The 23,024-nt window shown below is 39.4% G+C and overlaps 3 protein-coding genes across 3 annotated transcripts in view; 2 read left to right on the top strand and 1 right to left on the bottom strand.

The window, feature by feature from the left end:
- The window catches only part of LOC121645114 (zinc finger protein OZF-like), a 352,747-nt gene that overhangs the window by 145,055 nt on the left and 184,668 nt on the right, over positions 1-23,024 (top strand). The gene's annotated exons all lie outside the window — the stretch shown is intronic.
- LOC121645098 (zinc finger protein 420-like) overlaps positions 1-23,024 on the bottom strand; it is a 1,096,702-nt gene that overhangs the window by 984,450 nt on the left and 89,228 nt on the right. The gene's annotated exons all lie outside the window — the stretch shown is intronic.
- On the top strand, positions 324-3,092 carry LOC121645143 (transcriptional regulator Myc-B-like). The gene is made up of 3 exons (XM_041993542.1): positions 324-728; positions 1,499-2,120; positions 2,227-3,092. Exons 2-3 carry the CDS (start codon positions 1,508-1,510, stop codon positions 2,724-2,726), a joined length of 1,113 nt encoding a protein of 370 aa, XP_041849476.1. The 5' UTR covers positions 324-728; positions 1,499-1,507; the 3' UTR covers positions 2,727-3,092.

Raw genomic sequence — 23,024 nt, 5'->3', positions numbered from 1 at the left:
TTTTATTTTTCACTTGTTTTAGAGCAAAAAATTACGTCATATTTAATAAATTATTGTATTATTTATTTTAATTATTTGAATCAGTTCTCAAATAATATTAGTTGAACTTATTCTGTATTCACTTCCGTGTTATCATTTGTTTGCCTTGTTTTTATTTTGTTGTTTTGTTTTTATGACTTCATCACTGGTTAACAGCCGGTTTCCCGGAACTTCGTTTGTTTGCATCATTTACCGTCAGCGCAGACCACCCTCTTATCTCACTCTTTTACACATCCTCGGAAGAAAATAGTCCCCACATTCAACACATCTCGTTTCTCCATTTAGCAAAAAACTTGAAGTAGAATCCTACTTTTCCAGAGTGAACGATAAATATTATTTTTTTCACGCGGCCAGAAACGGTAGGAAGATGTTTTAGTTTACTACGCAGATCTCATCTGGCGGGAAAGCCGTGACGTGGGCGGAAGAAGAAGAAAAAATACCTGCTATTTAAAGTGTGAAGAGTCGCTGGATGCAGGGATTCAGTGTGCGAGCAGAGCGGGGCGTCAACAGCCGCTGATACTACAGATAACCGATCACTGCTATTGATCACACACTGACAGAAGGATTATTGATCATCCAGTAACACAGTTGGATAAATTAGTTTCAGAAGATTTAATTTGACCCTGAAACATTTGGATTTTACGCCGCTTTCAGGACAGTTACCATAAGTCTGCTCCTTGAGATTAACGGTAAGTTTAAACTAAACAGGTTTAATTTATTTTTTTTATTCTTCTTGGAGTATTATTACTATTTTTACAAATGTAAAAAAAAAAAAAAAAAAAAAAAAACAAAGCAAAAAACAATCCTCCTGAAATCAGATTTAACGCTGTTTACAGACTTATATAATTTTTTATATATTTATTAATAAAAATGTGTACCATGCACTCCTTTCTTTTTACTTTGTTTTTATAAATTATATATATATATAAAAACTTTTACTTTATTTCATGTGGAAGATGTTTAGGTGACGGAATGCAGTAGTTTATATATATATATAAACTTTTACTTTATTTCATGTGGAAGATGTTTAGGAATGCAGTAGTTTATATATATATATATATATATATATATATATATATATATATATATATATATATATATATATATATATATATATATATATTAATTTACCCTGCTGCTTTTGAATCTATATTGAATACTCAAATCCTACTTTCTACCTAGTTACATTCATTTGTAAATGGTTTTTGGCCGCTGCATTGAGCTGTGCATATTTTAACGGTCAGTAGTTCGTACAGTTTCCAGATGTGATGACTCCTTGTAACTGAGCTGAGTGGTTGGTAAATCCACGTGTCGGCTTAGCTTCCCTCTCAGACTCTGAACCTCCCATCACGTTAAACCTGATGAAGCTTTACAATTTGTTGTTTTAAGTCCATGAACTGTTCCACTTTTTTGCAGTCATAAACTCAGCTTAAACCAGAGTTGTTGTTTTCCTGCACAGGCAGCCACGATGCTGTTAACCATGTCTGGCACAAACTATGACTACGACTACGACATCATCCAGCCCTTCTTCCTGGATGGCGAGGAGGAGGACTTCTACCTTCCTCCACACTCCCAGCTCCTCCCAGGTCCCAATGAGGACATCTGGAAGAAGTTCGAGCTCCTGCCGACACCTCCTTTGTCCCCCAGCAGGACACCCTCACCGTCTGTCGCCCCACTGTCCGCCGGAGACCACCTGGAGGCGGTTTATGACCTGCTAGATGAGGAGTGCAACACTTCTGCAGCGTTCCTCCAGTCATTCATCATCCAGGACTGCATGTGGAGCAGCAGTTTTGCCGCTGCCGCCAAGCTGAAGAAGGTGGTGTCTGAGAGGCTGGAGTGTCTCCGGGCCCGCCGGGACTCCTCCGCCGCCAACAGCATTGCGCCTGCATCAGCGGATCCACAGCTGGACCGGCCTCAGGAGAACACAGAGTATCTGAAAGATCTCCACGCCGCGGCGGTGGACTGCATTGACCCGTCGGAGGTGTTCCAGGAGAAGCAGGGCGGAGAGGGAGCGGAGGTGGAGGTGGGATCAGAACTGTGTCTGGACTCGCCGCCCCTCAGCAGCAGTGACAGCGAATCAGGTGGGAAGCAGAAATGCATTAAGTTAACGTAAAATAAAGAAAATTTAGTTTTGGGGATTTCACATTTACTCAAACTTACTCCAAGTTTTCCTTCTTTTTCCCTCAGAAGAAGAAGAAATGGACAACGATGAGGAAGAAGAGATCGATGTGGTGACAGTGGACAGGCAGAGGACATGTCGGCGGTCCAGTGCCTCCCCTCTGGTTCTCAAGCGCTCTCACATCAACATCCACCAACACAACTACGCCGCCCAGCAGCCCGCTGAGAAACGGGCGAAGACGCAGAGCCCGGCGTTGAGGCAGAGCGGCGGGCGGCGGTGCTGGAGCCCGCGGTCGGACGGAGAGGACGACGACAAGCGCAGGACACACAACGTGCTGGAGAGGCAGCGGCGAAACGAGCTGAGGATGAGCTTCCTGACCCTGAGGGACGAAGTCCCGGCGGTGGCCAACAACGAGAAGGCGGCGAAGGTGGTGATCCTGAAGAAGGCCACAGAGTTTATTGGAAAGATGAGAGAGGAAGAAAGGAGGCTGCAGAAGATGGAGGATGAGCTGAGGAAGAGGAGCAGGAAGCTGAAACAGAGACTGGAGCAGCTCAGGACTTTACACTAACTGTTTCTGTTCATGACATTTACCCTGAACGCAGCTCAGATCCGTCTGGTCTGTCATCAGTCCACCTATTTATTTAGCTTAGTTTTCTAAATGTTTATTTTATTTAAAACGGTTTTATTGTTGTGTTGGTAGTTCAGACGCCTGATCAGGAATACAAACCCAAAAACCAGACTTTATGTGGTAACCTGAACTTTCCTCTAATGCTCATCAGAAAACATTGTGTATGTTTGACTGTGTAATTTCTATTATGAAATAGTTTATTTTTATATTTTCTTTGTTGAACTGATTCTTTACAGAAATCAGCTGCAAAAGATGAAGAACATGCTGCAAATGTGAAAATAAAAACCCTCCTTTGTGGAGGTTCTGACCGTGTTACAGACATCGAATTTGTTTTTCTTCACAAAAATCTCTGCTTTAAAACAACGTCCAAGTCTGTTTTCTTCTCAGGCCTAAAACAGATTTTTCTCTTCGTTTGTGCCTTTTACTCAATGCAGACCCGGTTTTAGTGGAAACAAACTTTAAAGAAAACGTCTTACAGGATGAAGATTTTTTGTAGTTCAGTGTTTTTGACGGAGCTAAGCTAGTTTAATAACTTCTCTATGTTTGTATCTATAACAAAGTTCTGCTGGTCAGTTTTAAACATGCAGAACATTTGTCACACATTTTACACGCCTACAATAACCAATCAGATTTTTCTAGTTCCTGACCAATCATGGAGGCAGGAGGTTTAAGATTACGTTGCGTGGAAAAGTAACGTAGGTCAGCGCATCTGTCACATCTCCTGAAGGTGAGTTGGCTTATGGAAACTCACAGGTTTCTTTCTGGAGATGGAGTAACACGTCTCTGAGCTAATTCTGCTAATCGTTTTTATTTTTTTACATATCGACTCGGCTGTTGGGAGCCGTGATGGTTGCGCTGGTCTTGGTCAGATCTCTGTAACTGGTTAGCAATTCGATTAATCTGATTCTTGAGTAGAGTGTAAAATGTTGAGATGAATGTTTTGTAAAGCTGACTTCTTTTTTCTGACATGCAGAATTAATCCTTACTTGTAGGTTTGTTTTGTACCTGTACCGGTTACACTAACAAATATCCAGATGCATGTTAGAGAACTTATGTCCCTGTTCTCGCTCCATAGATAAGGCTAGCCAGGTGTGTTTGTAAAATACTTTTCATGTACAAGACAACTTAAAGTGTTTCAGATAAAACATCAAAGGCAAGGTAAAAAAAAAACATTAAAACAAAAGAATAGAATAAATAAAACAAATTAAAAAGAATAAAGTGAATAAAATAGAAACAGAAAAAGCTCAAATACACAGTAATTAACATATAATACAAACAGATGATGGGAAATGGATCATCATCGCTGTCAATGTGAGAAATATTCAGAAAGAAAAGGAAAGATTATTGTAATTAAAAATGACTTCATATAAGAGTTTTCAGGCCTGATTTAGCTAACTTTGCATGGTTTTGTGACACAATAAGGATCCTTAACTCTGTTTCTATGGCAACTGTAGATGTAGCCAAGATTGTGGTGGTGCTAATCTTGTTAATGGGACTTTTTACGTGTTTGTATAAATATGTAGTTAGTAGCCGACTGTACTGAAGAACGAAGGCGTCGTGAGTTTTTCACCGCTAGGATTCTGACTTTCAAGCTGCACCAGTTTTAGATTCATCAGCAGAAATACATTTTTTGTCAACATGGCTTCAGAGGCGGGGCCAGGTCATCACCTTCTGGTTTGGCATTTTGTTTCCATGGTGACTGATGCTACTCCTTAGAGATAAGCCTGGACTCAGACATTTTGCTGTCTCTGGTTATTTTCTGACCAAAGTTTTGTTTTTTTTCCTGATGTTGTTTTGGAGATTCTTTAGCTAATTTAATCCAGTAGCTTCAAATCAAAACACCAGTGGTCTCAGGGAGTTTCCGCAGCCTTGCGTCATTTGTGAGTATCTGACCTGGACAACGGACATGCTCCCATCACTCTGTGTCCTCTCTGAACTGCAGATAAAATCAGATGAAAGTTCAACTCCAGTCAGAAATAATGAAGTCAGACAGAAGCTGATCCATCATCAGTAAACTCATCATCAGACAAGCGGATGTAAACAGTGTGAAGGGAATTTACCTGAAATAACCCCAAAGAGCCATTATGTCAGGGAAAAACAAACAAAAACATGGAAACACTATAATTTCCAAAGTCCTGTATGAATAAGTAAATTAAAGTTATAATTTATTTAAATCCAAGTTAAACACAGAACTGAGAAATGAGCAGGAGCACATTTAATGCTGAAATTAATATTTTGGGTTATATAAGAGGAAGTTTTCAGGGGAAATCCTGTCCTGAAGTTCTTCTTGAGTTATGTTATAAATTTAGGCATAAACAATGTTTAGTCTCAGCCACATCATCTTCCTTCCTCTTACCATAAAAAGTAAGAACATGAACCACAGATGAGTCTTTGCTGAGTCACTGCAGCAGTCCAGACTGCTGAGTCATGAACATGGTCAGCGATCAGCGATGGGTTTCCTGTTTCCGTACCAGCCGTGATTTGTTCCACAACTTATTCCCTTGAAATTTCAGGCATTTCAGGCGGATTACCTCTTCTGTTACCATAACAAAGTGAAGTTAGATCCTAGTTTACAGGCTGTAAATATAACATCTGAATTAAAAAGGAGCAGATAGATTCAGGAGTCCAGCAGCGTCAGGAATCTCCAATCTAGTTTTAGTTTCTGGAGGTCTCCAGCCCTCTAATTATTGTTCCAAATTGTGGTTGAGTAGTTAAAACATCCTTGACATGTTCTTATCCAGAGTTCGGCTGTGGAAAACTGAAAGTATCGACATTGTTCAGATACCACATACCCGACCGAAACAGAACCAGTAAGTCCCTTTTTCCTGAGACCCAGCCTCCTGCCTCCTCGTCTCCTCTCCTTTCACCTTGAAATCCAGAGAGAGGATGCTACAGGAAGTGATTTAACATAGTGTTCAGATGTTTCCTTTTAAGCATTTTATGTACACGCTTCGGCACTAAACTAGAGGTAAATATCAGAAAATACAAAACAATGGATGATATAGCTTTTTTTTCTCTCCTTGTTTTTCTTCCTCTCCTCCTCCACCAGGTCGAAGAGATTCAGATTTAAAAATCCCAAATTTTACATTTTTCTTTTAACCCTTTTATGCATACTGTCTACTACAGTAGACAAAAGCCTGTTTTCTAGTACATGCATGGGTTAAGATGGTATATTTCCAAATTAGTCACTTCAGTGGACATCAGTGAGTCATTAAATACAGTCCCCTCCCTGGATAATAAACAAATATATCATGAAATTTTGTATATGCATGCAGTGCTTCTTTAACCCTCCAAATGGAGCCCCTTTGTTTTTACCCCTTCTTATCTTATTGTACTTTAGAAATCACAAGATCATCATTTATAAACATAAATCACAAAAGGCAATTTACCCAATTATTCTTAAATTTATTAAGCAGAAATCAAAGGAATGATTTAGTTGGAAAAATGAAACAAAAGGTAATTTGTTTCTTGTTTCTTTTGGTTTCAGAATGAAATAATAAAAATTGCATTTACTTCTACAGCACAGACATATGAAGGCTTTACACTGTGTCACCACTGTAACACTCTCTGGATCCTAACCACTGCTAAATGGAAAATACATTCAGCCAGCCCTCATAGAACAAAGAAAATTATTACATTCCTCTGGGGCTACATACTCTGCAATTACCATGTTTGCCTTAGTGATAAACAGAAAAAGAAAATGGCAGCTGTATTTTAATAGATACATGACAGAATATTATTTTATAAATATTTTACAGAAAAACAAAAAGAAACAAATAAATAAAAGCCAAGTGACATTAAAGATAAAGTTAAGCAACACTGTGCATGTCTGCAAAAGAAAAATATAGTATGTGAAGAAATTTTGGCAGTTTTTTATTTTTTATCTAATTCCATCCATCCATCCATCCATCCATCCATCCATCCATCCATCCATCCATCCATCCATCCATCCTTCCCTCCATCCATCCATCCATCCTTCCCTCCATCCATCCATCCATCCATCCATCCATCCATCCATCCATCCATTCCTCCATCCATCCATCCATCCATCCATCCATCCATCCATCCATCCTTCCCTCCATCCATCCATCCATCCATCCATTCCTCCATCCATTCCTCCATCCATCTTCTGCCGCTTATCCGGGGTCGGGTTGCGGGGGCAGCTGCCTAAGCAAGGAAACCCAGACTTCCCTCTCCACGGCCACATTCACCAGCTCATCCAGAGGGATCCCGAGGCGTTCCCAGGCCAGCCGAGAGATGTAGTCCATCCATCGTGTCCTGAGTCTTCCCCGGGGCCTCTTTCTGGTGGGACGTGCCCGGAACACCTCACCAGGAAGCATCCTAACCAGCTGCCCGAGCCACCTCATCTGGCTGCTCTCGATGTGGAGGAACAGCGGCTCTACTCTGGGCCCCCCCCGGATCACTGAGTTTCTCACCCTATCCCCAAGGAAGAGCCCGGCCACCCTGCAGAGAAAACTCATTTCGGCCGCTTGTATTCACGATCTTGTTCTTTTGGTCACTACCCACAGCTCGTGACCATAGGTGAGGGTAGGAATGTAGATCGACCAGTAAATCGAGAGCTTTGCCTTTTGGCTCAGCTCCTTCTTCACCACGACAGACCGATGCAGAGTCGGCATCACTGCAGACGCCGCACCGATCTGCCTGTCCATCTTCCCTAATTCAGGGTTAAATATGTTGCTTCAGCACATAGATCTACAACAGAGAGCTTCACTGCCCAACAGGAGAGCTATTTTACCACAAAATACAAAAAACAACGAAAATATTAGCATATGATTCATTTGTTCCAGTATTTATTTTTTTTTACTTGCATCTTTAATTTTTTCCTTGCTGTCCATCCAGTAGTTCCATCACCACCATCTTCACGTCTGTTTTCAGCTGCACCTCAGTTATTTTTCTTCGTTGTTACAGAAATTTGTGACTAAATCTGATGTATTTTTTCCTACGTTAAAGCCTTTAACACCTAATGTTTCATATTTAGTCTAGTTTCTGAGACATACTGGATTACTCTATGGTAGAAACTTAATTAAAAAACTATGTCATACAACCTGATTTCTGTTTTCTGCCCCCTGCTAGGGGGGATGTTACAGTACAATAATTCTTAAGCTGGATTTATACTGGCGCGGCGTCTGCGTGCATGCGTGCGGTCAGTTACGGCGTAGCTGACGCTGGTGAGTTTGCTCTCGCACATTGTTTTGGTGTAATGTTGCAGTTTCTCCTCCTAACCTGAAGGTGGGAGCAGGGGTGGTATCGGCTGGTAAACTCACCAGGTCGGAGTACTTTTTGATGGTTCACTTCAGTTCCTTTACGAATTTTCTATTTTAAAACAACAATAGCGTCCAGTATGGTTCAGTGTCTTTATTAGCTTGTGGAAGAAAATTAAAAATTATCAACTTGATCCATTGGATGTTTGTTACTACACAAATTCAGCAAAAAGATCCATAAATCCATAAACTTGTGATCCCAAACTGACCAATCATAAGGGAGTACTTCTGCGTAACCGTCCGCGTATCAGGGGTGCACGTCAGGTCTGGAAGAGGTGCGCGTTGGGCCTCCACGGAGCTACGTGGTGCCTACGGCGGTGACGCAGATGCCTCACGAGTTAAAATTGTTAAATGGCCTTATAAAGAATTCATAAAAAAAGGTAATTATTTCTTGGTTCAGGCATTAAAGGGTTAATTAGGACATTAAGGAGTCCATCTGGTGACATAATGATTATTTTCTATGATTTTAACTGCCATTGTTTACAGGACAGAATGTAAACTTAGATGGACTCCTCATGCACAGATGGAGTTGATTTTCTTTTAATCTTGGAAATCATTTAAATTAAAATAAAAGGCACACAGTTAACCAAATGTCCACATTTAGCGTGTTTAGTAAAAATAAGTTAACCTGAGAATATCCTGAAAGTTCTTTATCTTCATTCATGGTTCTGCAGTTAAACTGTAGGCCAGCTGCAGATTCATGACCTGACTGGGTTCAAATGTTTTACACTGAAGTACGTTATTCTAATTATTAACTCCTTTTACGGCTCTAGCTTATAGAGGTTGTTAGGAGTAAATCTTTGCTTCAGTAGGCCAATTTAAATATAACCGTCAGTCAGTCATGTGGTGTTGATAGAACCAAGAGCATTTATGCTGAGTTGGGTTTAAGGTTCAGGATTCTGTGAGACTCTGCATCAGCCTGACTGAGGTGTTAAAGTAATGCTCCATAACTTCCTGACCTTAATGCTCCATAACTTCTTGACCTTAAAACTTCATGCTTCTGACTCGTTTGATGGTACACTTACTATGTACATTCCTGGAGTTGTTGATTCCCTGCAGTGTCCTGAGGCTGAGAAACCACACTTCAGAACTTCTTTTTCCCAGCCTGGAGCATCTAGTGACAGCTACGTTTTGCTTTACAGCACCACATCACACTAGCAACTGGACATCAACACAGTGGCCTTTTTAGACATGCACAGCGGTTGATTCAGCAAATAAACACAAGAGGATGGTTTTTTGGTTTCTTCCCAATCCATGACGTGACTCTCTGTTTTGCAGTTGATGGATATAGCTAATTTTTAGATTTTGTTCTTCTGCTTTCTGTTTTGCTGCTCATGCTTATCTTATGTTTTCCTTGTCCCATTCTTTCCTGTTCCATATTTTGAGTGTCCCCCCTTCTAATAACAACTAAAACAGGTCATCACAGGTTTGCAGGAGATGTTGACAAGAATCAGGTTGTGAAGAATCTCTGAAAGTTTTTCCAGTTTGTTGTTGGTGCCAAACATCAGAGAGAATTTTTAATTTCCATTATGAAGTTGAGTTTTCTAAGGTCTTCTGTGATAGGAATTATTACAAAATGTTGTGTTTAGGTCATGTCCACATGGTCCGTATGCTCCGTATTTATAAAGCGCTTTTCTGTACCTGGGATGATACCCAAAGCGCTTTACATCATACATCACATTCACCCATTCACACACACATTCACACACTAATGGCAGAAGCTGCCATGCAAGGCGCTCAACCACGACCCATCAGGAGCAATTAGTGGTTCGGTGTCTTGCCCAAGGACACCTCGACATGAACTCAACTTGGTCGAGGATCGAACCGGCAACCCTCAGGTTACAAGACGACCGCTCTACCTTGCTGAACCACGTCCCATGTTCAAAGTTTTTTATTGCTTGGACATTTCATCTGCATAGAATCAGCGTTTTGGGAGTCCAAAAACAGTAGTTTTTTAAACCAGCTCACAAAGTAAGTCAGTCTGAAAGCGCCACTGTTTTGTTACTGTGTTTACAAGAAGGGCTGGGTGACATGAACCAAATTTCATATCCCAATATTTTTCACCTATATCACAGTATGATACCATTGCACCACCTCTAAGTTAACCTGTATGCTAAAACCCCGCCAACAGCCACAACAATGAAGGATTATTGCTGAGACATGCTGCAGAAGCTACTGAGCTTTTCCTGCAAAATTCTCCACCATAATTCCTAATTCTCCACCATCTTCTTCTTGGTATGCTTGTTTAACGCGCAATATCTTCGTCCCTGTTTTTGGTGTATTTCTTTGTCAGTGTTACAGCGCCACTTTCAGGTCCGGAGTATATACTACATATACTATATGAATTATTGAATCTTTCAGAAACATTTTTAAAAGCTAATCTTCATGTGGATGTAGCCTTAAACAGTTGTGGATGTAGTCTGCAGACGTCAGGATGAATTGGTGTTGGGTCTGTCAGTCGCTCCTGTTTCATACCTTTTCCAGCTGGAAACAATGCACCTTAGTTGTTGTCGTGATTTGTGATTGGACAGAGGGGAAAAAGCCACATTAGAATGATAAGTTATTTAATATGTTTATCTGGTTTAATTAGGTTTTAAGTCTCAGTCATAAATAATGTACTTTTGGTTAAAGAAACTTCTTAAAGGACAGTATTCTCCTGGTAGAAGTGCAAGGTTTTATTTGTCGACAAGTCCATTTTCATGCACATAGTAATCTGTATTGTTGCATTTATTTCCTTTCCTTTTTTCTTTTACAAACCTCGGCAATTCCCCTTCATCTCTGTTGAGCCTCTATAAATGTGGATATTCCCTGACTTTCAGCAGACTGTCCCAGAAAAATGCTTTTATTTGAATACTCCAAACTGAGAGGTCAAACAGCAGATTCTGTGAAGAGGAAGTCAGATCACAGGAACTAAACTGGTAATCATTTAACCTGCATTCTCACAGTACGGTTCACTGACTTCATGTGTTTGTCTTTCACACTGTGCTGCAGTTTGAAGCTTAAATGGCAGGAAGAATCCCACCTTAACTGTAAGTCTTTAACACATTTAACCTCATTAAAGGGCGCAGTTTCACTAAAATCAACATTTTAAAAATCTGCACCAGTGAAGGAATAAAACCATTTTCCATCTTGTTGGGGAAAGTTCATTTTAATTTTTTAAATATTTTGCTCAGATAAATATCACCAACAGAGCAGATAAACTCATTTTTTTTTATCAATACTTTAACTCTTGTTTAATATTCTGTTTTTATATAGGAATAAAAGAAAAATGGCTTATTATTATTTCTCTGTCATGTCAGACTATTTCCACATTAAATAATTTGTTTTTAAGTCACTTCTGAGATAGAAAGAAATGTTTGGCCCAAATGTGGCCTCAACTCCCGGTGTTGGTTTAATGTGAGCATAGCTGCTAAAACTCAGTTACATGACCCCCACATGTGGCCCACAAGGAAGGCTTTCCATATTAGGACCACTTCTGGCCCACAAAATACTTGCCGTAATGCATGTCCAGGCCAACAACTGACATCTGGACCACATAAATGATGAAATGTTGACAATGCAATCTTGAAAATAATCACTAAGTTTGAGAATTCAGAAAGATTCCCAATGCAAGTTCTGACATGTAAAATGAATAATAGTGTAGGACTGCACCATGTTAACTTTTCATGTAATCGTTCAGATTGATTTCAGGTTATCAGAAGTTCTTCTAATAAATCTACCTGCAGCCATTGCTCATTTCTTATAAATATGGCTGTGTTTCACATTCCCAGCAGAGTATTTTGATTGTGAGAAACCTCAGAAGAAATTGAAAGTGTGAGGAGTAGGACCTATTCTGAGAAAACAGGACTTTTTTCAGCCTCACATCAAATGCAAGTCATGGCAGGTTGGAAGGTTTTTCAGGGAGTGGTGCACAGAGTTCTGAAATGGGTGCATTTTGGATTCCTGTCTGAACTAAAAATATCTAAAAATACTGATAACTGCACCTCTGATCTGACCTCCTTTCCTTCATCTCCTAAATTAGGGCCATATTTTCACCTGTGTTAAAGATAAAATCAGGCCAGGTGATCCCACACACCAACAAGCACCTCCACTTGGGTTTTATCTCTAATTGTGCCTGATTAGAGTTCTTAGTTTTCTTGCACCTGCTTGGCAAAACGTCTTACAGCTCCATCATGTATCATGTGCACAACTTTATTTTTAGCAGATATGATGAACCACATCAGCAGCTGTTGTTTTAATTAGGCTGACTTAGAACAGGGTTTTCTATCATCGTAAAACCTTCAGAAACTTGTACTCCCCCACCCATCCTGCTGAGCTCCCATGGGACGCCGTGATGGCATCCCTCCACTGAACATCACCCACCTTCCTCTCAGTGCGTCTGCAGCAGGGTTTTTCTGAGCGTGAAGCTGCTCCCCACGCTGAGCGGAAAGTAAAAGCATTCTGTCAGCTGACCACCGACCACAGCGCAGTGTGGTGTTTCCAGCCGTGTTAATGACACTCAAGGTTTTCTGTTGTTGTGGTTTTGTTAATGAGTGAGGAAAATGTTTTCTGTTTCGTTTCATAAAAGAACAGTATTTGTTGACTAAATTTAAATGTTGTTAAATAACTTTTGCCTTGAAATTTTTACCCAGGACCCACGGTGGTGTGGTGGTTAGCACTGCTTCACTGCAAAAGGTTCCTGGTTTGAACCCCAGTTCTTTCTGCATGGAGTTTCCATGTTCTCCTCCGTGCATGTGTGGGTTCTCTCGATTTCGTCTAGTTTCCTCCCACAGTGCCAAAACAGGTGTGTTAGGAATGAGTGGATAGCTGTTTGTCTGTCTGTTGGCCCTGTGATGCATTAGAGACCTGTCCAGTTCACCTCTCACCTGACAGTAACTGGGATAAACTCTGCCCCCTTGAAACCCTGAATTTGGATTAAGCTGACATAGACAATGAGAGACTGTCTACCTCCCAAAAATGACCCCACTGGTGATTTGTTTGAATTGAGGCTCAACAACATATGATTAAGTTAAAAGAATATGCAACCTCTAGCAGTTCTGAAAGCAACAACATGGATTTATGAGATTCACAAATCATTTTGTTCTGTTTTTATTTCACACAGCATCCCAGCACTTTTGAAATTGTGGTTGTAGAAACGCTCATATGAGTCGTACTTGAAGGAAGAACCAGCGTCCTACGAGGCCATAGAGTTCCTATATGTGTGAGACCCCCTGCTGTCGTCACTGCTGGAGTTTAGCAGATTTTTTCAGCCATCTGCTCCCTGTTGATGGATAATTCTGCATCCGTCTTGCATCCTACCTGTACTCTCTGCAGAAATCAGTCTGATGTTGTCTCTTGTTTTTTATCCTGCGCTGTCCCTTTCTCTCTATTTTTCCTCTCTTCCTCCAGTAATCTCCTCTTGTGTTTCTTTAATGAATCAACCAAGGGTGTGCATTCAAAATGGCCGTGTGTTGATATCCAGCTGGTGTGTGACTGAGAATGTACATAGCAAGCATCACTGTGCAGTCAAAATGGGCCAGAAACACATTTTTAAAGGCCAGAAAGTTGCACAGTGTGACTTACTGAACAAAGAAAGAGAAACTACCAGGCTAACGGCATGGCTTTGGGTTCCAGCCCGATGTGAATGGAGCCATTTACTTTAGCTTGTTTGTTCAGATTTTGCATCATTGCAATGTTTACTCACCAAGAAACTTGGGACTCTGCATTTTTCTAATGTTTTCAAGGGGAACTAAGGCGTTCACCAGTTTATAACAGCTGCTTTTGTGGCTTAGATCCCATCAGTCAGAATACTGATCTCTGTTACCATGAAAACTATTCAGGATCTCTCAGGTTTATCAGCTAAACTGCTGCCATTAAAATGATCCTGTTTATTATCAGTCAGCAGGCTCAGATGAAGATGGAAAACACAAAAAAACAACACATCATGCAGAAAAATATCAAACAGAACATTTAGCTATAAGGTTCAGCCACTAAGGAAGATGACACACTGAAGGAAACATGGCAGCTGGAGGATTTCTGAAGATCTGAGGGGGAATTTCCCATTGAGACTACAATCAAAACGGAAAAAAAAGAAGAAATCTGCAGTGACAGAGAAAAACGTGCTGTTAATTTAGGAAAATCTTAATGTGTCAGCCTGTGAGTCATCGGTGTCTCCCCTTCGCCCCCCTCAGCTCTTCACGCTCCATCAAAGTTTCAACAAGACGACTTCTGCAAAAATGTGATCTGAAGCTGCAAAGATGCTCACACTTTTTTAAATTCAGGGTTTGTGTATTCACGTCTTTTATCATAGAAATGGTCAACTTTAATAGCAGGGTTACAGAAAGAAAGAAATATTCTCATTAACATGTCTTCTTGTGCGAGTTCCTGGTTTCAGGTTAGTGACAAAGGTTATGCGTTGTGCACATACAGTAAACATCCTGACTTAAGGTCAGAAATCTGAATGTGGCAGCTGGGGTACTACAAAAAAACCAAAACCTGTAGGCGTTCAGGTATTTATATGTCTATTTAAGGTGTTTTTCTTTCAGTAAATTTAAAAAAAGGAAATTCCAGACCTGAAAAAAACCCTTCAAATATTAAACATGAAATTTAGTTCTATTCATAGCACAACAGTTTAAAACTAAAGTCATCTTAGGAAAGCTAACAAGTTTCACTTCATGTTATTCTGTATAATTGCATTTATATAATGCCTTTTAGTAAAATGTTGCCATGAATGAAACAAAACAACAACAATTCTACAGTCAATTAGCAGACGCTTTTCTACAAAGTGACTTAAACCAGAAGGTAGTTAAGCTTAAGGGTCTAAGGGAACTTGGGTCTCCCGCATCGGAGCCGGATGCCCTGTTTTTTGGCACATCGCTAATTTAACTGACTTATTAATTTATTATTGCTTCATAGACAACTATCTGGGTGTCACCTACATAAAAATAAACTTCTGCAGGGTTTCCTGACATTTATTTATCAAAGTGTGTACAAAGTAAAAAAAAAAAAAGAAAAAAAGTGGTTAAAAGAATTAACCCTGCAGAACTCAACAACTGACTTTTCATTCATGTGAACAAACTTTAATCTGTCTGACACGAATCCAACCAACAAAGTGCCGTTCCCCCATCCATCCATTATCTATCCCACATTCTGTATGTGTCATACTGGATGCATACAGTTTCTGAGACCTTTTGCAACACTTTGTGGTAAAAATATTGCTCAAAACTGTTGTATACAATCTGGTACAATAATAAAAATAATACAAGAATTCACTACAATATTTTTGACATTTCACATGAATGGTAAATATTAAAAAAATATTTTTTTAAAATTATTTTTACATTTTGTTAAAGGGACAAATAAAGGATTGAGATAAAAAATAGACTTTTCCTGTGTCGTGCTTTAAAGGGTTAAAGGAAGTTGCACTTTTAAAAATAAATAATTTCTTTTCATAACATGTTTTCCTGAATTCTGGTCATATTTTTGGTGTTTGCATGTAAAAACAGAGTCACAGTTCATGCATTGCCCACCGGTTTGTGTGAGCCGACATCGTTTACAGCTAAACATTTACACACTGAACAAATGGTTTTCTGCTCACAAGAGAAAAGAAGTGAAGACAACGAATCAGAAAGACAGTTTAGTTTTGTTGTAGCTGCTGAGAGCAGTCAGGAAGACAATAACCTAAAAATACTGTGACGTTTCCTGAACTTCAAACACATCACCTCTTTCTGAGAAGCTTCACATGCTGTGGTTTCTGAAATCTACTCAGTTTTCACAGCTCAGCCCAACAGCTGAGAGCTGCTGCTCATATTCAGAGTGACAGAAACTGTTCAAATCTCCTGATCCAGTCGTCTTTATGTTCATCTCTGACTTTGTTGTAATCTTTAAAAGTGGTCTTGATCAACAGCTTTTCAGCTTTCTAAAGGTCTTTAAGAAATATTCTGTGGACATTTTCTATTTCCCTCATATAATGAAGTAAGGCTTAGGTGCTAATAGTCTTTAATACACCTCATTTCCCATCCAGTCCTGGTACTGGAGCATTTTCAGAAGAACTTAACTGACCTATAAATCATTCAAGCATAAAACAGGTTCCTAACTCAAGGCATGGACCAGTGTTTTGTTGACACATAGCAGACAACTTGGGAAAGAACCAGTTTCTTCAGGCTGTTTCTTACTTGCAGCCTGTTACAAAGATGCACCATCTGTTCCCATTTCTTTAGTTTCATGTGTGAAAACCAGCAAAGATCAGACAGTCTGACAGAAAACAGGATTTCAGCAGAAACAAGGTGATTCCCAAACAGCTGGTAGCTGGAAACTTGGCTCATCTCAGCATGGAGGCAGAAACTGGACACGTGGAGGACAAACGAAGAAGATTCAGGACTAAAAACTATTCAGCAAAGACCTGAACCAAGACCTGAGAGATACGTCTGGACCTTCAGCTGATCCATCTACTGTTGGAAGCCTCATCAGAAATGGTTTCCATGGAAACATGGCTTCTTAAGGAAGAGAAACAGGGAAAAAAGTGAGGTATGTCACATGACCGAAGAACTGGACTGAAGATCAGTGCAAACAGGTCTGATGGAGGCACGGATCCTCCCCAGAAACCGGACCTCAGCATTATTGAAGCAGTGTGGACAGAGAACAGAACAAAAGGCATAAATATTTAAAGAACTTTGGAAAGTCCTTTAAGGATCTTACTTAACTGTTCCTGAAGAGAGTACAGAAATGACAGAAAGCTTGTCTAAGATGGTTCAGACTGCATGAAGATAAAAAAATATATTAACTTTGAAGCTCCTAGAATTGGACGGACTGTGTTTCTGCCTCATTTGCTGTATTTATTTTTATGTTTTTATGTTTTAATAAATCTCTGCAGATATTTCCTGTTTTCCTGGGAGTGAATAAGTAAGCATGGATAAGGACTGCAAACCACTGACTGACTCATCAGCACTTCTTTCCTTCCAAAAGGTAAAAGTGAAACTTCTTGGAAAACGCTTGATTAGGAAACATTTTTCCAAGGAAGCTGCAGAGAACCGACAGTTCTGGTTCTTTAAGGAAAAGTTTTAACAGTAGAACTGGGGATTCTCGGATGAGTTTTTTTAACGGATGTTTGTGGGAAGCAAAGGTGAGCTGATGGTTGAGAAATGTGACAGAAACAAGGCTGCAGGACGTTGACATCAAAAGGAAACAGACGCCTCAGTTTTAGTGTAATCTACTCAGGCAGCTGCCGTTGGGTTAACCAGCAACAAGCCGGGTTTGTGTAACACCTGACAGCTCAAACTGCCCGCTGATAAGCCGTCACACAAGTACCCGCCACGACAAACAGAGGAGAGGTTTCCTGTTTCCCTGCAGCCCCGATCCATCCGACCGGCAGGAAGGAAACGCCTTACATGGGCAACAGGTGTAAGTGTGCAATGATAAAGGTTTCTGGCTGCTGGAAGTAGTAAATCCTTTTATCTATTTATTTTTTAATTTTAAATTGTGGATCAGATTTGTCTGCTTAATTTTTTTTTCATTTATGCAGATAAATGAATAATTACAGAAAAATCTTGATTTTAAAACTAATAATCAGATTAGAATGAAGTTTCTTATCATGAAACATTTATAATAATTTTTTACATCATTGAATGTAAAAGATTTAATTAATGTTTAAGTAATAAGTTTGTTTTTCTGTCTAGTGTTTGCAGGTTTTTGTCAGATGCTTCATGCTGTACCACGCTGCAGGTAGACTCTAAATGAGTAATACTCATAAGAAAATACTTCTTCTAAGTGAAAAATGCTGCACAGTGAAAACTGCAGGTGTTTTATGGATAAATATTTCTTCATTTTCTCTTCCAGCAGGCAGAATTTGTTGTGATCTTCTGAAGTGGTCTTGATCAGTAGTTCTCCAGCTTCCTGAAATTCTTTCAAAGCTTTTCTTTGGACATTTTCTGTTTTTTTCTCCTCGTTTTCAGTCCAGTCCTTGTACCAGACCATCTTCAGAGAAATCTAATTCTGAGTCCTGGTCCAGGTCTTTGCTGGATTTGTTCCTGTTTCTTAAAGACATCGCTGATGGATGGTGTGGGAGGATGACGGCTAAGCTCATCCCTGCTAAACATGTCCCAACAACGGGTCTGGTGCCAGGACTGAACTGGAAATGAGGGAAAAAACAGAGAATGTCCAAAGAAAAACTTTGGAAGACTGTCAGAAAGTTGGAGAACTGTTGAAACAAGACCACTTTAGAAGTCAGAGATGAAGAAATGAGAAGTGAAAGAAACGGACTCATTTCCATCCCTGACTCACTTTCACCACAAACAGAAATGGAGGCATCAGTGAGAGCTGATCCACCTGTAGGAGTGCTTGATAATCTGATCATAAAATCCACACATGCTTTATTTTAACTGCTGCAGCTGAAGGAAATCATGTTGATATCTGACTGACTGCAGCCAGTAAAATGAAACATGGCTCACGTTTGAATTTATCTCCACTTCAGTGGAAATTATTTTGATTTCAGCTTGTTTCTGTACATGAATCACAAGGATTTTCTTTTTATTATGATAAATGTGTTTTTGTACAAGTGAAGCTCTAAAACATTTGATATTTTTTCACAGGTTAATTTTTAACTCCGGCATCTGTGACATTTTATGATCAGTGAAAGAAAAAGCTAAACAAACTGCTGTTTAAAAATGATTCTGAATTATATTTTAGATTAATGGATTATTTCTTAGTAAGATGTTAAATATCTTTCAAAAGTCTCATTGTAAAAATTCCTGCTTTATCTTGCAAACCAAACACTCACACACTCTCATTCATGCAGCTTACATTTGATCCTCCCACACCGCAAAGATAAGTCTGCCTCTGAAGTTCCGTCCTGATAAGACGAACACATTCAGCCTCCACGTGATTTATGACTCTCCTGATGGACAGTGCCCCCTACGGGCTCTGCAGGGCTTCAACATGTTCGTTCAGTCTGCTCTTCTTCTTTTAGCTACATGCAAACTCTTGTAGTTTTAGGACCACAGAACCCCACAGCGCTGTTTCTTTTAGTCGCTGGAGGAGAGAAATGTTGTCCCATTCTGGTCTGATGCAGGATTCTAACTGCTCTACAGTCCTGGACCTTGGTTGCTGGATTCCTGCTTCCATGATGCTCCAGATGTTGTGTACTGGTGAAAGGTCTGGACTGCAGGCAGGCCAGTTCAGCAGCCGGACTCTTCTCCTGTGAAGCCATGCTGCTGTGATGGATGCAGGATGTGGTTCAGCATCGTCTTGCTGAAATCTGCAAGGTCTTCCCTGAAAGAGACGTTGTCTGGATGGGAGCAGATGTTGCTCTAAAACCTCCATGTACTTTTCAGCATTGATGGAGCTTCACAGATGTGGAAGCTGCCCACGCCATAGGCACTAATGCAGCCCCATCCCATCAGAGATGCAGCTTTTCACCTGTCCACTGATAACAAGCTGGATGCTCCCTCTCCTCTTTAGTCTGCAGGACACGCCGTCCATGCTTTCCACAAACTAGTTCACATCTTCATCCAGGTTTCCACTTTGCCTCAGACTGTTTTAAGTTAACTTTGGTCCAGAGAAGACGACACTAGTTCTGTTCACATCTGGCTTCTTCTCTGCATGATGGAGCTTTAACCTGCATTTGTGGATTTCAGGGTGAACTGTGTTCACAGACAGTGGTTTCTGGAAGTCTTCCTGAGTCCATGCAGTGGTTTCCAGTAGAGAATCATGTCTCGTTTTATTACAGAAGATCACCAGCATCCAGCCTTGTCCCATGCATACAGAGATTCCTGCTGATTCTTTTATATACATTTTACACAAAGTTTTTGGAACTGAAGTAATGAAACCAAACCGTACACTTATGTATAAAGTTAAAACACCAGATGAGCTGTTGAAGATAATTGTCAGAATTCCTGATAAATTTATTTTTCCATTTCTCCAGGATGTTTCTTTGATCAAGATCAAACCACATTTTTCAGTCCAAATTAATTCCCAGTTAGTTTTGTCTGCTTATGTTATATTGTAGAGGATAATAAAAAGTTAGAAATATCACTGAACTTCGAGCAGCTACGAGTTGAAGATGGTGGAATCGGTGGTCAGTTTGTGTCACTGGTGAGTTGCTGTAGTGGCGGCATTCAGCAGGGGGACCTGAGTCACCTGCAAGAAGAGATTTAATCCTTTTTCCTCATCCTCACATGCATCTTGTGTCCATGATTAGTCAGCAGAGGATGCGATAAAAAGTGAAAATTCATTCCTTGAACAGCCAGACATCCGTATCCACAGCCTGCACACGGTTTGCCCTTCGGAGCAGCTGCTGTAACAGATGCACAGGTCGGATTTTACTGGAACAGCTGCAGACGTCATGAAGACTTCAGCCTTGAATCATCATCAGCATCTGAATGGGTCCAACTTCAGGACCGGCTCAGATTTCTTCCAGACTGTTTGATCTGTTGAGGATTCAGTTTACCTGCAGAAACTTTATTACTGAGAGAGCTTTAGTTTAAGAACCAGTTCAAAGACACATTACGTAATTTTGTGTGTGGACAACTTTAAACGATCAGACCAAAGTCAGAGATGAAGGAATGAAAGAAACTGAATCATTTCCATCCTTGACTCTCACTTTCTCTGCAAACAGAAACAGAAGCATCAAAGAGAGCTGATCCACCTGTAGGAGCGTTTATTATCTGATGATAAAAACCACAAATGGTTTATTTTTAACTGCCGCTGATGGAAATCATGTTACATCATAATAAAATGTGACCTGACTGCAGCCAGTTAAATGAAACGTGGCTCAGGTTTGATTTTATCTCCACATCAGTAGAAAATTATTCTGATTTCAGCTCATTTCTCTCCAGGCCACCATACATGGATCACAGTAAGGATCTTCTTTTTATTATGATCGATGTGTTGTTTTTCAGGTTAATGTTTAACACAGGCATCTGTGACATTTTATGACCAGTGAAAGAAAGAAACTGAACAAACGGCTGTTTGAAAATGAAAGTTCGGTGCTCAACGGTCAGAGGACGACGGAAACTGGAGCCGAGTCTGCAGAGGTTTTGTTCGGCTTCATGAAGTCAAAGGAGGAAGAGGATTGAGGCAGAATGGAACTGAGAAAAATCTTAATGGCTTCTAGGATTCGGTTTGAGATTCTAGGTGGAAGGTTTACATTATGTCCTGCTTTACTGTCTATACATACATATGTACTTGTATGTATGTACATGTATCTTTATATGTATGTATATTTGTATACATGTATGTATATGTAAACATTTATGTATGTATGTATGTATACATGCATTATGTGTCTTTATTTTGCATTTAACACCTGTTCCTTATTTAAAATGAGAAGACACTAGAATAACTATAGTATATATTATACATTATACTCTGTATACTTTATTTTATCTTAGTTTTACTCTATTTCATCTTATTTATTACTATATGCTGTATTTTGTTTTATTTATTACGATTGTTGCAATTATTCTATTTTTATTCTGTTTTGCGCTTACTGGAGGCTTTGTAATTTATAATTTGTAATTTTGTTGCACTTGTTGCAGTGAAAGTTATTCTATTGAGAATAAGCCATGAAAAACCTTCATAAGGATATGACTGAACTTTGATTTATTACTTGATCTTTACCTGCATATTTAATATAAAATACTTATTTCATTATATTTAATGTTTGGTTAAAACATTTCAGAATAATTGGTCAGTTTTATCTATAATTTCTACACGATTCAGAGTTTTAAAAATCTAGTTTACAAGGGGCGGAAAGCTCACTGCTCTTAGGCTACAAGAGACTGACTCGTGCCGCTGATGCCACCTTCTGGTAAAACTAGCGGAGAGAAAAATGGTATTCAGTCATGGTGCTAATCACTCTGCTGGAGAAGCTCTTTGTTTGAGTAGATGTCCAGGGACGGGGAAGGGAAGGTGGAGACTTTTCAGGCAGATGATTCAGGACATTGGCTGGCAGCTGTGTTGAGTATTAATGAGTCATTTTTTTATACTAGTAAATGTTTACAGGTATGCTTCTGCACATCAAAATAAGCTGCTGTTGGAAAAATTAACAATGTTTGATCTAAATATAAACAATTATATCATACAGATTATATTAGGTGTGACTTTAACCTTGTTCATGAGTGGCAGCATAGATATTCTCCCTGACACAATATCAACCAATGAAACCCCATTTTTACAGATTTTCTTGATTCAAATCATTTAAATATGTGGAAAGAGAAAAATCCTGGAAGTATTTAATTATTTGGGTTAAAATTGAATGGAAATATGTTCAGATTAGCGCTATGGTTAGGCTCAGCTGCACATGTTTTACATATCTCCACTGCTTTGACAGATCAGTGTTATAATTCTAAAAGTTAACCCTAAAAATAAAATAAAATTTAAAAAAGATTAGAAATTAAGCTCTTTAAAAAAGAAGAATATGTAAAAATTGTTGAAAACTATAAAATCTATGGAGATCTACATGAGTAGATGGGAATTCTTTAAATTTAAAATTAGAATTTTTAATTACATTTCATAAAAGAAATCAATAAACAGGGTAATTATAAATGGGGAGGAATGCCCAAATAACACTATATTGCAGAGGTCTCCAACCCTGGTCATCAAGGCCCACTATCCTGCAGGCCTTAGATGTCTCCCTGCTGCAACACACCTGATTCAAATTAAATGGATCTCTGACAAGTTCTGCACAAGTCTGCTAATGAGCCATTAAATTGAATTAATTTGTTATAGATGCCATATCAACATTCATATACAAGTTAAACTGTGCTATATTTGAGTTTATATATATCGTTAGCTTCATAGCATAATTGCCTAAGTCATATTTGAAGGTTTTCCAAGCAATGATTCACAGTCTATCAGCAATATTAGCAGCGCACAGTTAGACAGATATAACAATTTAGCTGAAATGTGACTTAGGCAATTATGCTATGAGGCTAACGATATATATATACTACTCAGTTTTCATTTCTGTATTTTATTCTTG

Source organism: Melanotaenia boesemani, chromosome 8 (assembly GCF_017639745.1).
Source record: "Melanotaenia boesemani isolate fMelBoe1 chromosome 8, fMelBoe1.pri, whole genome shotgun sequence".
In the NCBI taxonomy this organism is placed as follows: domain Eukaryota; kingdom Metazoa; phylum Chordata; class Actinopteri; order Atheriniformes; family Melanotaeniidae; genus Melanotaenia; species Melanotaenia boesemani.
The sequence above is the reverse complement of the archived record's forward strand: the minus strand, read 5'-3'. Positions and strand labels throughout refer to the sequence as shown.

Bases quoted from the DNA above. Each gene is read 5' to 3' on its own strand.
- LOC121645143 (XM_041993542.1), top strand. From the start codon at position 1,508: ATGCTGTTAACCATGTCTGGCACAAACTATGACTACGACTACGACATC. The intron at 2,121-2,226 runs GTGGGAAGCAGA...TTTTTCCCTCAG, and splicing joins CAGCAGTGACAGCGAATCAG to AAGAAGAAGAAATGGACAAC.